General features: G+C 34.6%; 1 protein-coding gene across 12 annotated transcripts in view; it reads left to right on the forward strand.

Moving 5' to 3' along the window:
- Positions 1 to 13,700, forward strand: part of LOC106076246 (uncharacterized) — a 94,870-nt gene that overhangs the window by 65,451 nt on the left and 15,719 nt on the right. For 10 of the 12 annotated variants that reach the window (XM_056009923.1, XM_056009917.1, XM_056009918.1 and 7 more), the window contains 3 exons: positions 8,034 to 8,129; positions 8,808 to 8,989; positions 12,534 to 12,726. In XM_056009923.1, coding sequence (XP_055865898.1) covers positions 8,072 to 8,129; positions 8,808 to 8,989; positions 12,534 to 12,726 — 433 coding nt within the window. In that variant the 5' untranslated portion in view covers positions 8,034 to 8,071. Of the gene's footprint in view, positions 1 to 7,198; positions 7,453 to 8,033; positions 8,130 to 8,807; positions 8,990 to 12,533; positions 12,727 to 13,700 lie in introns of all 12 variants that reach the window. The other 2 variants (XM_056009920.1, XM_056009921.1) reach the window with 2 other exon arrangements.

Consider the following 13,700-nt stretch of genomic DNA (forward strand, 5'->3'; position numbering starts at 1 on the left):
TGCGTAATTCATTTTGTCGGTGAACATGTCCCGCAAGCCTCATGCGACGCTCTATCACAACCTCACTAAATGGTCGACTCCCAGTTCGGCATAGGATTTTCTTGATTGAGACCCGATATCTAAAACTGACTCCTGCAATCCGTCTTAGTTATCTTTGTTGAGCCACAGTTCAAATTAAAGTTTTCAATTTTAGCAGAGACTATTCATTAATTTTTATTAATGAAGCTCTGCAACTGGTAGAAATTTGTAACCTCTCTTGACTACGCTCTTGGCATTATGTGACTATTTCGCTTTACTCATAGAATTTGGAGTGTACAAATTATTTTAATTTTTTATATTTGAGAGTGTAATGAAACAACTAATACTAGTATACTAATATCATGGCTTTTTTCGACAAAATTAGACTACAGTAAACAGTGAATGAAATCAGCACGTCTCGCATAACACTGATGCAGTCTATACACACACACACACACACACTGGACATGAAACACACACACTGGGCAAGACCTTCTGACACGCTGGACGCACACAGAATATCAACTCTGTCACATTACAGAGAGGTATTTTTTAGGTTCAAAAACCCCTGAAGGTGGTTTAGAATCAAAACTTACTTGACAATGGTCATAGCATTTTTAGTGCGTAATTTGCTTTTTAGCGACCCCCCGTAACGGGAAAAAGCCGCTGTTAGGTTTGTGCAAAATGTCCGTCTGTCACACTCAGATCTCGAAAACTAGAAGAGATATGAAAATTATTATTACATCATTAAATGCGGCTTGAAAAGTTTAGGTGCAACGGCTACTTTTGGTTTTCTAAAATTAATTATACAAGCGATTTTTTCAAAAAAAAAAAATACACCAATTCTAAAACAATTACGTTAATGTAAGAGAGGCAATGTTACAATATGCTAACAAAGATGAGCAACACATGTGTATTTTCAGTATCACTAAGTCAAATATATTTATAAAATGTACAGGAAATGTTTACAACAAATATAAATAATAGTTAAAGATGTTTTTTCTAGTCAACTAGCTGCTAAAATAAAAAGAAAACATTTCTGTTTGCTTATAAAGGCTAATAATGCACTTTGTATGTAAATATCACGCACATTTTTTTAAATAGACTTTTTATGCAGCGACTTTCGTGCAGTAGCGAAACGTCGCAACATGTCGTGGTGCTAAACCAATTCCTTAAACTTTTTAAAAATTCACTTAAACGTCAGTGTAGAAAATGGGGAGACATATGTTATTTAATACAAATGCTATTTTTTTTTATTTGGCATAAATTCGTTGTTCAATATTCATTATCTATTAATACAGTTGATATCAATTCACTTGACTGATTTTATGTAAAAGCCTCAGAGTTGCTTCTAGTTTCACTCTAGTGTATCTGGAATAAGTACTTCATTTATTTATGACAATTAATTTGCGAAGAAATATGTGGACCTAAAAGTAGTGGCTATAGTTTCAATAGATCATTCTTCATACATACAACTAATGATGTAGTTCCAAACTATGTCTATCCCAAATTAATACCGAGCGCTCATTTATTATCGGTTCCCGAAGACAAAAGTGGACATTATGGTAATGGTAATCTATGTATCTTTCTTTACACAAAAGCCTCTATAAAATTAATATTTGAGCGTTGTATATGTTTTACGGTGGATTTCACAGCTTGAAATAATTTTAAAAAAAAACAACATTTGTAGAGATCTGGCAAAAATAAGACCATTGTTCAATGAAACTTGATTTTTTTTTAGTTCTGGGGTAAATTTTTAGCGTGTTATTTCCACTATGACTCCAGTGTAGGCCTACGCACTTTCCTAAATTGTATGCTTGAGAGCCACACGTTAGAGCTGAATCACAAATATTCTTATATTTGAACCTCTTCTAGTTTAGGCCTACCTTTCATCTCTCTTTTTTCTTATATATTCGTTTATACGGTTTAAGTGCAACTGCAACTTATTTCATTTACATTAATACAGCAATCCTCAGCAATGAGCCTTTGTATTGTATAGCATATGTCTCATCTACCGGCTTTAAATATAAAAAAAAACAGTTACATTTTAGTTAAAATGCCGGTAACTCCACAGTTGTCTGGTTCCAAGTCCAGAATGTGAAAGGAGGAGGAGCGATCATATGTTAGGCTACACACTACTCTTCATAAACATCTACCTACTGTTATTGAACATGCGTGGATTTCAGATAAATATCTGTACTTATAAGGAAACCCATTAAGTTTAATTTAATTTGAAAATAAAATAAAGAATATGTTGCAAATATACGAAACCCAGTATGATTAGTTTACTTTAAAGTAATTACATTAAATTAATAATTTGATCCACTATAATACCCTTCTAAAAAATAATAATTTAGGTCTGTGAAACATTACAAATGAAAAAAAAATAGTGTCAGCAAAAATATATAAATATATGCCTATAACCCGTACATATATAGGATACTATACATTTGTGACACAAATAAAAAACAAACAAATTGTAAAAAATAAAGATTAATTCACTATCATAATTTATATTTTTTATAGCCTTTTATAATATTTTTTTTATTACATAATATAGATCCAGAGTTTTCATGTCATTAGAGAATGACTAGATCTATCACGAACTATTACATGATACTACCGACGCCGTCTAGCCGGTTGTGACCTTGTGACCTGATTACCGTAGCGATAGACAGTGCGGTGCTGCCACTTGCGTAACATTCTTCAAAAGGGTCCTTCGATGTAAAGTTTTACGTCATATGGAGTTAATTCTTCAAATAAAATGCTAAAAGAAATCACTCGGTGCACCGATGTCTATGAACCCTCAACAAGCTGCTCGTATAGATGATATTTTTTAGTCTAACTAGGCCGTGTGACGTAGTGGATTTTTTTCCTTTGACGTCATATGGAATAAATTCTTTAAATGCTAAAACATCTCGGTATAGTAATGTTTATTAAACCTCGTAATGTGACTCGCATTTTAAAAAGCCATAAAGCTAGATTTAGATCTAATCTAGATTTTTTGCAGTAGATCTAAATTTTTTTTTACACTAGAGCTAGATTTTTTACACTAGATCTAGATTTTTTTTCTTACACTAGAGCTAGATTTTTAAAACTAGATTTAGATTTAAGTTCTAATTTAAATCATTATAGAATCTAGATCTAGAATTTCTTGGTCTAGTTTGGAATGTTTGTTGTTTTACATGTTTCGGATGTTCCTTCAGAGTTGTAGTCCAAACCTCCTGTAGGACGACGGGGGATGGGAGCGGACAGGGTTTGAACCTGGGACCATCGATGAATCCAAACGACAGTCCAGCGCGCAAACCGCACTACCAGACAGCCATGATTTAGACTAGATCAAGATCTATAATTTTAATTTCTAGGCTTAAAGTGTAGATTTTTATTTCTAACGTCTTGATTGTCAATATTACAATGTTATAAAATACTAAAACTAATCTACTATTTTAATATTTCATATTGCAATTAGTCTATTAATTATCTAGTGTTTTTTTATAAATCTTATCTAAATTATATCTTCATTATCCCAAATATATATTTTAGATCTAGATCTAGTAGATGTAGATATTGAGAGCGCTAAATTAGAAGTTTAATTTAGGTAGATCTACATCCTCATTCTAGTTCCATTTAAATGAAAATGCTCAATAACAAAAGATTATCTAAAATCGCTCTTCTGAAATATTGTACATATCCGGTAGTTGTCATTCCGTAATGTGTAGGTAAATTATCAATAGTAGGCTATTAGTTTGTAACCAGTTTGATATTAGGTTAAGAGCAATGCCTGGTCGTGCGGTTAGCGCGCAAGACTTATTATCTCTACGGCCTCGGTTTCATACCCTGCTCGATGCCATCCTCAGTCGACCAGCGAATATGCGGATCCGACAGGGATCCGTCTCCCACGGGGGCCGCCTCTGAGTTTGTGTGGCAGCACAAATTCTCTTTGTAATCTTGTATATATTGAAGAGGTTTTTATTTTAGTTTCAGACTCCGCTGAAGCGGGTGGGGTTAAACTCAAAACCCTTTTGGCTACGCTCTTAGAAATTGGAGTGTGTAATTGCTTTTTTTATATTAAAGAGGGGGCTTATAGTAAATTTTGGAAATTGGTGGGGGTCAAATCAAAATCTCCCTTAGTTGTGCTCATGGAATTTGGGGATTGTCGTTTACATTTTTGTTTTTTTCATGGAATAGGGAATTTTAAACTCAAAACCCCCTGGTATTAGATTTAAAACAAAACCGCCTGGTATGGGGTTTTAAACTGAAATAGTATTAAAATCTCACCTAAAATAAACAAGATGAAAGCAAAAAATCAGTAACTAAATTCCGACTCTCCTGCCCTAATTTTGCTGGGGAGGGGGTATTTCATTTCGAGGGGGGGATTGAACCCCGAATCCCCCCTGGCTACGCTTATGTATATATGGCTCCTTCTGTCTCCGAAGACAATGGGTGTGTCAAGATGAATCACTGGCTATTGCTTCATCCTGAGATGAGGCAGAATCAGTGGTGACTGAACAAGCCAATTTTGTGGCAGAGTTGCCATAGTTCGAGCATGTATATGCGTGTGTCTTAAGGCTAGCTAACACGGCTGCTTTCTTATTCTTTCTCTTAAATGATGCAGCGTCGTTTCTTTTGCACTAGGCGAGGTTCGTACCAGCACGTACAGTCGGTCTCCATGCTTTCTGGTCTTGGGCTATCTACTTCCACATACTTTCTTCGATGCCCGTTGTTCTCAAGTCTCGTTTACAGACATCTCTGTATGTTAGTCTTGGGCGGCTCAAGGGTCTGACTCTTTCTGCAAGATCAGCGTATATGATGTCTTTAGGAATTCTTCCATTTTGCATGCGAGTAACATAACCGTGGTCATCTATGTGTAAGAAGAGCATAGATGCTGTGCATATCGCTCGTTTCAGAACATCCTGGTTGGAGACATGATCCCTCCAGAAGATGCACATTATGCGTCAAGGAAGCTATTTAATCTGTGTTTTGACGCATGTTAGCCAAGCTCTCACTGCCATAAAGAAGTGTGCTCAGAACGCAGGCAATGTTGACTATGATTTTGGTTTCCGTAGTCAATTTGGTATTTTCCCACACACGCTTGAAGAGTTTTGCTATCGCTGCAGAAGCCTTTCGTATTCTTTTTGTCGGCTCAGTGTCTAAATGTAGTTTACTGACTATTGTTGTTCCCAAGTGTGTATAAATGTATATGTGTATGTGTGTGTTGTGTGTTCGTAGGTATGTATCAATCTCATTTTGTGTCGACTATATATTATTTATTAAAACCACACACTTATTAAGACTAATGTAACATATGCTAAGAGGATTCAACTGGACCGTGTTTCTTGTTACCTAGATGGAACTATCGACACAGGAACATCTTGTGAACCTGTAGGAAGTGTTTGAACTGATCAGAAACGCTGGAATGAAACTGAATCCAAAAGAATTGCTCATTGTTTAGAAGGGGCGTCATGTACCTTGTCGAGGAACGGAGTCAGCACAGACCCGGATAAAGTTGAATTGTAAATAGATGGCCCAGCTAGTATCCAGGAAATAAGAAACTTTCTGCACGTATTAAAGACGTTTCGTTTCCAATTTATCTAGCCTCTGTAGTGCCCTTCATCAGTTGAAAGAACCGAAGAGGCCACTTATTTGGACACCGGAATGTCAAGAGGTCTTTGAGAGACTAAAATTTTGCTCTAGCTACATCTGTTTTGGCCTATCTGATACCAGTCGAGACGTGACACCGATGCGAGCAATACCTGAATATTTGTCTCAAAATGTGATGGAACTGAGAAAGCCATAGCTTACTTTAGCCGGAGCTTGTCCAAACCTAAGAGAAACTACTGTGTCACAAGAAGTGAACTACAAGCTGTTGTGGATGCTATAAAACATTTTACAAATACTTATTTAGGCAAAAATATCTCCTAAGTATACATCCCGCTGCCTTTCTATGGCTGTCGTTTTTTTAAAGTCTTGAACGACAACTAACCAGGTGGGTTGAAAGTCAGCAATCATATGGCTTCGATACACAACACCGAAAAAGACTAACTCACCAGAATGCTGACGCGCTGTCTCGACGACATAGCTGAATGGAATGTTAACACTGCAGCAATGCTTAAGAAAAGGAAGTTGTTTTCGATAGCCAACGCTTTGGTATACAAGTTTACGAAAGAATCGTTGAAGACCATTTATACAAGATACTGAACTAAACTTATTACTAAGAGACTTAGAATTTATGAGGCATAAATCCTATTTGACTACCAATGTGGTTTCAGGCCTAATAGATCCACAGCCGATCACATTTTCACCCTAAGATGTATACTCCAAAAATGCTCTTAATACAGTATACCAGTACACCAACACCACATAGAATATAAATTCGTTTATGAAAGCATCAAAAGAAAATATCAAACACTACAGCAGGCATGTCAAACTCATTAAGGTGTATGGGCCACATAAAAAACTAAATATGACCTGAAGGGCCGCAGCCAAAAATTATTTGGAAAACATAGCCTACTAATTTTATGCAAATTAAAACAATACAATAGAATACAATAAATAATGGAACACCTATCACTTGATTAGCTAAATTTATAGTATTATTTTGTTCATTAAAAATTACTATGATTACGCAATATTTTCGTTGTCCTGTTGCTTGACATCTTTTCTGGGATACAACTTTATTAATGTCAGGTTGAAGTTGGTTGTCACTGACACTTTTGATAAGGTAATCTCGAACGGTGAGGTGTTTTGTAGATTTCATTATTTATAAATCATTTCAAACATAGCAATAATTCTAGCTGAACATTTCCGCAATTCAACGTACCGTTCAGGTAAGAAACTGTACAATTTTGTCACTTCTATCTACTTCGCTTTCAACAAAAATCTGAGTGCATATCTATCAGATCTAGTTGAACATTATCAGCAGCATTTTCAGTATCAAATGAGAATGGAGATGCAAACAACGAGAATCGTTGCTCGTATAAAACGTAGTCACGAAAACGGTAATTGAAAGTATCTAATAACGATTCCAGGTGTAGGACACAATTACCAAATGTTGGAGCTGTATTCCATCTTTTTAGTTTCTGACAAGGTTTTCTCATTATATTTGGTTTATCCACAGTCGTAACTTTGAAAGTTCTTTACATCAGCACACACCTTGAAGTTTCAAATTCAAATCTTGCAGGTGACCAGTCAGATTAACTGCAAATGACAAATCCTGAACCCATTCGTCAGTTTGTCCTCACGCGATGCTATAAACCTCTTCAATTCTTTATGACAGGAGAGACAGTAGGAAACACATCCAATTCGTGTCCAGTGTCATCCAGAAACATTGAAAATTGGCGATGATTTAAGCCACGGGCACGAAAAAAAGTTAATAGCGATTAATAATAATTACAATGAAGCAAATCAAATTTTAACTACTTGGAAGATTCGAAGGTAATAACTAAATGTAATTACCACATCTAGTTCAATTTAAAATAAATTTTCCTAAAATTATTTGTTTTAAAAAATCTGATTAAAGAATGAATAAGAATAGTAAGTTCAACAAAGTTGTATCGTTTGGTTTTTTTTTCAGTAAATATTTTACATGAAAATGTGTGGTGACTTAAACGCTTTATAATTTAACATTATTTTGATAATTCTTGAAGTGACCAAGCGGGCTGCATGTAAAATTGTCGGTGGCCGAGTGCGGCCCGCAAACACTATGTTTGACATACCTTCAGTACAGGAGTTTTGGAATATCCAACAAAGTGACAATACGAATTCATATGACATTAAACAACTCAAAAAGTAAAGTCGTAATACAGGGAGAACATTCACGAAAATATAGGATTAAAATAACATTCTAGATCGATTGTCATTGTCTTCTTATCCTATCTTATCTTATGTCATTGATTATCATGCATCACTAGACTGGCACATCAAATGCATAATTTGCATACAAATATGATTCGAATTATATTTATTTCATGATCCATGTTAATATTGATATTTTATTTTTACATATTTTGTTTCAGGTTACTTTTATAAGACTGCTGTAAACATCTTTGCATCAATGTTGCTTTTAATTATCAGCCTGTACTTATTGGCTTATGGTGTGTTTGCTGAGGAAGGTAATTATCTATATTTGTATAAATCCTAAATATTAATACTAAAGTGAATTTAAAGTACATTTTGATTTAATAGATTAAGAATCAATGAAAATATTTCTCAAATAAGGTTCATCTTGCAATTGGCTTGTTGTGGCAATTTAAGCTTTTTGGAGGCTAAAACATTTAAACGGCTATTTATTACCAAATATAGTTATATACATTATTAATAGATATGTAGTCTAATATATATATATATATATATATATATATATATATATATATATATATATATATATATATATATATAACATGTAGAAATGAAAATAATCATATTACAGGTATTACAAGTATGTTGGTCTTTGTATAATAAAAAAAAATGTATTTATGTTAATGAAAAATACTTTACGTGTGTATTTTCATATTTCAATAGTACATTTAGCCAATAGTAATTTCTTTACTATTATAATTTTCTATTTTGTAGTTTTATAACAAGTTTAAAAACTGACAATATTGGTTATTCCTTTTTTAATTGGTGGGCAATATTACTTTCAATGTTCTTTAAGATTTGGAGAACAATAAAGTTTTAAGGTTAAATTTTATAATGACCATTATTACGGAAAAAAAATATTTTGACGTTTTATTTTGAACTATATTATATGTCAAACAAGTTTTTTTTCAACTAGGTTTGCTTTTTTTCAGCAACTCAAACTATTACGTTAACATGTACAAGTAATAGTGAAGATGTTCTCTTTGAAGAAGTGGACAATTATGAGTGTAAAGTTCAACTGTTGGGAAATAAGGAAGGAGCGTCGCAATCAATATTACGTGGTTATATAAAAATAAATAATACCATTGACTTTGATGATAAAAATTCATTAACGGTATGTATGTTTGTAAACTTAATCTAAATTTACAATAACACATCTGGCTAAAAAAAAATAAAAAATGTCGGTAATTCTGAATGAATATACGGGTCAGCCATCTTTGTTATTGTTTTGACTGTAAGCTTACATATTGGGTTTTCTCTCAGATTTGGTTTGTTTGTTTTTTTTAAATTGTAGTAGCTAAAAAAATATGCTAGATCTAGATATACCGCTATCATCTAGTCCTATGTCTATTAATTAGACTCAAAATATAACTGCTAGAACTAATTAATATTTTAATATGACTATTTAAGATTTGGGGTTAGGGTTAGTCCATTTTTGGTAATAAACTAGCTGTGCTGATATCACTCTCTTATTTCTGCTGATAGTCCACGAGAAAACACAAGAGTAGTGTTCACACTATGGATGGCTGCCTGAGCGCTGGAGTATCTTTTAAATTTATCAAACCCTGCCCGCTCCCATCCCCCTTTGTTCTGTGGAAGGTTTGGACTAGAAAGTAAACTATCTTTAACCCTGACGGAACATTCGAAACATTGTAAAACATTTTACAAATAAACATTTTACAAACACAAAACAGCAGAAAGAGATTAAGTAATCTACTATGTATATATATATATATATATATATATATATATATATATATATTGTTACGTATTTCTGCATCTTCTGGCTAGAAGTATTAGTTGGCACACAAATAAAAACACAGCAAAGAACTTGACGACTAAACTTTCAGTTTCATATAACTTTAATGACTATTAACTCTAACAATTCGTTACTGTAACATGTAGCGTAGAAGACTGTACAACATCTGTCAGTTTACAGTTAGCTATACTTCGTTGCAATTCATCTCTTCTCAACTTTCCTCGAGCCGTATTCCACAGAACAGACCAACGACACACTTCCCAGTGTCGCTCCAGGTCTCCCAAAGCTGAACCAAGTCGTACTCAAGTCTACCGAATAAGAGCCGCACACGTCTTACATCGACTGTATCGACTGTAACGGCTCAAGTCCACTGTAGTTCGCTGTATAGACTTTAACGACAGTAGTCCACTCCAGTTAACTCTACCCTAGTTAACTTGCATCGAGTCGTACACATTTCTCTTCCACAGAGCCGCACACGTCTTACATAGTCTGTATCGACTGTAACGGCTCACTCACGACTCCATACGACTGACTTTCACATTAACTTTCTGGCTTATATAGAGTCCCTAATCCTAGTATCCTCTGGAATAACATGTCAGGAAACGTCACATCCTGTCTTTATTTATACACGTAGATTCCAGAAAACACTCGCTGCAGTGTCATCAAGTCGGGGTCACACGTAGTGACCTTTATCTGTCACTGTACATTAGTAACTGTCCCCCTACTTAGATCTGTTCGTCCCCTGGAACAACACGTGTGGACACGTCACATCCTGTCTTTGTTTGTACATGTAGATTCCAGGGAACACTAGCTGCTGTGTCATCTCGCCGGGGTCATACGTTGACCTCTACCTATCACTGTTCATTTGTAACAATATATATGTAAATAGCAGGGCCGTACTTAACCATTGTAGGGCCTTATGCGAAACGGATTTCGCGAGGCCATGTTTGTGTAGGGAAGTGGACAATAAGTGAAATTTAAAAGAGTTTGTATTAGAAAGTAAATTCTTGTTTGCATTTTATCCATTCTTAACTACATACATAATTACTTTACGAACCTTGCGTGTAGCAAAGTCATAGAGTATATCATAATAGTTCTGTTTCCTACATAGATCACGCTCAATAGCAAGAATTTCCAAATATTTCATTCCATATTTGAGAATCGTTGACCTCAAGTAATTCTTCATTTGTTTGAGGCGCGAGAAGCTTCTTTCATCTGGTGACACAACTACGGCTGATGCATAATGCCGCGCGTAAGATTGGCGTTTTCCATTTTGAATGACACCCCAAAATAACAATTTTTGTCTATATATTTCTGTATATTTTAAGGACTTTTTTGTATATTTTGCGATTTTGGGAGATTTCCAGGAGCTCCTGGTAAATCAACAGGAGGCCGTGGGAAATCTCTTTTAAGTTATACAATGATTTAATATAATAATGTATACACCTTGTATTAGAGCGGGTCCTATGAAAGTGAGGGTCCTATGAATCTATGTATATATATATATATATATATAATTCTCTTCTTCACTCAAGAGTTGAGACGAGAAATAGAAGTAAAGGAAAGATCACTATTTTTTTTTCTGCGGATAGAGTTATCCCACGAACTTTACGAGCCTGGCGTGTAGCGAAGTCTTACAGTGTATCATGAAAATTGTATTTCCTACATAGATAACGCTCAATAGCAACAATTAATGAATGTTTCAATCAATAGATTGAGAATTGTTGACCTAAAGTAATTCTTCATTAGTTTGAGGCGCGAGAAGCTTCTTTCAACAGATTACACAATTACGGCTAATGCATAATGCCGTTTTTATTTATCGCCCGTTGGATTGGCGTTTTCCATATTAAAAGGCACCCCAAAATGACACATTTTTGTCTATATATTATTTCATGAGATTTGTATGAGTTTTCAAAAGATTTTTAATAATTTCTGGAGATTTCTATGACTTTTTCATATATTTTTCTATTTCTGGAGATTTCGAGGAGCTCCTGGAAAATCAGGTGGCTGCGAGAAATCTGTTATAAGTTATAAAATGGTTTAATTTAATAATTTATTTACACATAGAATAATTGCGGGTCCTATGAAAGTGTGGGGCCCACTGCGGTCGGATAGGTTGCTGTGGCCTATGGCCGTCCCTGCAAAATAGCGGTGCATGCTACGCCGCCGGTCGACTAGTTTTTGATATAAATTTATTTCCAAAACGGCTATAATACTTTTCCTAAAGATTACACATTTGGAAATTGGGAAAACATTTCTCACCTTTTTTTGCCTAATTTAGAAACTCGAGGTTTGAAAATGCTTCATCATTGTAAAATAAATTTTCACTTTAAATTATCGTAGACCATAAAGTGCTTCTTCTATATTTTTTTTTCTTCATGGCTTAGACGGAAATTTACTTAAAATAAGCCAGTTTTAATGTATAGATCGTTTTCAAAATGAGGTTAGGAAGGAGTCAACTCTATTATGTTTATAAGAAATTCTTCTACCGAGCGAGGTTCAGTCATCAGGCACTGGACCATTATTGTTTTTATATTATATTTTAATCAGCTAGTCTGAATTGTTTAAAAATGTTTTATATGTTTCGAATGCTCCTTCTGAGTTAAAGATAGTTTACTTCCTAGTCCTAACCTCCCGCAGGACGGGGACCATTGATAAATCCAAACGACTGTCCAGTTACAATGATACAATCACAAAAATGGAATAAACTATTTTTATGCAACTAATCCTGCTAAACAACCACAAGCTCATTTTCACAGCTGCTACACAAAATAAATGTTCAACCTAATCTTGGGAATGAGCTTCATATAATAGTTAAAATAAGGACTATAATAATTTTTTTCTGTAACAAACGAATGATTAGTTAGAAATAAAACTCATCTTTGTTTTTTTTTTTCAGATATGTAATATAGACGTCAAGAACAAAACAGCAGCTGAACGTTGTTATTGTAATAATAGTGACTGCAGTGAGATCATATGGAATATGTTTGCATTACAAAATGATAATAGGAAATTAATCAAAGCAGGTTGGCTATACAACGAAGCAACGGAAATATTTTCTAAAGAACTAAGAGTGCCACATAGTATTAAAGGTAATTATTTCCTCTTTATCATATTTTTAATAGAAGCTACTAATTATGTATTTAAAATTTGCATAAACCAAAACAAGCTTAAAAATCCCAGCTATTATGATATTTATTATGAAAACTAGATTTTTCCTTATGTGACCATTGAGTTAGTAGTTCCGTTCTAAGTAATATACATCAACTATTGAGCCTTTTTTTGAGATCCGTTCCCAGGTTCCAGCCTCCAGGTTCTATGAAGTTCTCAATTCAATACAAATATTGTTAAAAAAAAAGTATTCTCTGCAAAAAATATATTTAACATTATACATATAGATACATGGGCCGAAGCCAGGATTTATTTTTTTTTGGGGGGGGGAGATTTTTTTATCCCCCCCCCCGCCCCCCCCCCCCGCATAAAACAAAATATATATGTATATATGTGTGTGTGTGTGTGTGTGTGTGTGTACATAATTATTCTCTATTACATTCTGACCCTTCATTCTTTTGGAAGACGATTATTGTGATCTATTATAGGTTCTTCCTAGAGTTAGTGGAAAAATTGTAGACTACCCGCCCTTACCTGCAAGCCCCTCCGCATAGCACTATTTCTGGTATTGAAAGCCAACAAAATGCACATTCTAAGGTATCTACAGTGCATTATCTTGTTAAAAAGTTTTATTTTAAACACCTAATGTGCTATTCTTACTGACTTAGACACTCCCGCGCCGTTCGGCGCATTTGCCGACAAGCTGTTTCCACAAAAATCTGTCATTGGCAATGTCTAAAGCCTCTTTCCATCTCATTTGAAGACATCCATAAATGTGTGACGCCAAGTTGTACTAGAATATAATCGCAATTTGTATGCTGCGTAATTCATTTTGTCGCAGAACATGTTCCACAAACCTCATGCGACGCTCTGTCACAACCTTACTAAGTGGCCAACTCCCAGTTCGGCATTGGATTTCCTTGATTTGGACCCGATCTCTATTACTGAATCCTAA

This window comes from Biomphalaria glabrata, chromosome 14 (assembly GCF_947242115.1).
Source record: "Biomphalaria glabrata chromosome 14, xgBioGlab47.1, whole genome shotgun sequence".
NCBI classification, from domain to species: Eukaryota; Metazoa; Mollusca; class Gastropoda; family Planorbidae; genus Biomphalaria; species Biomphalaria glabrata.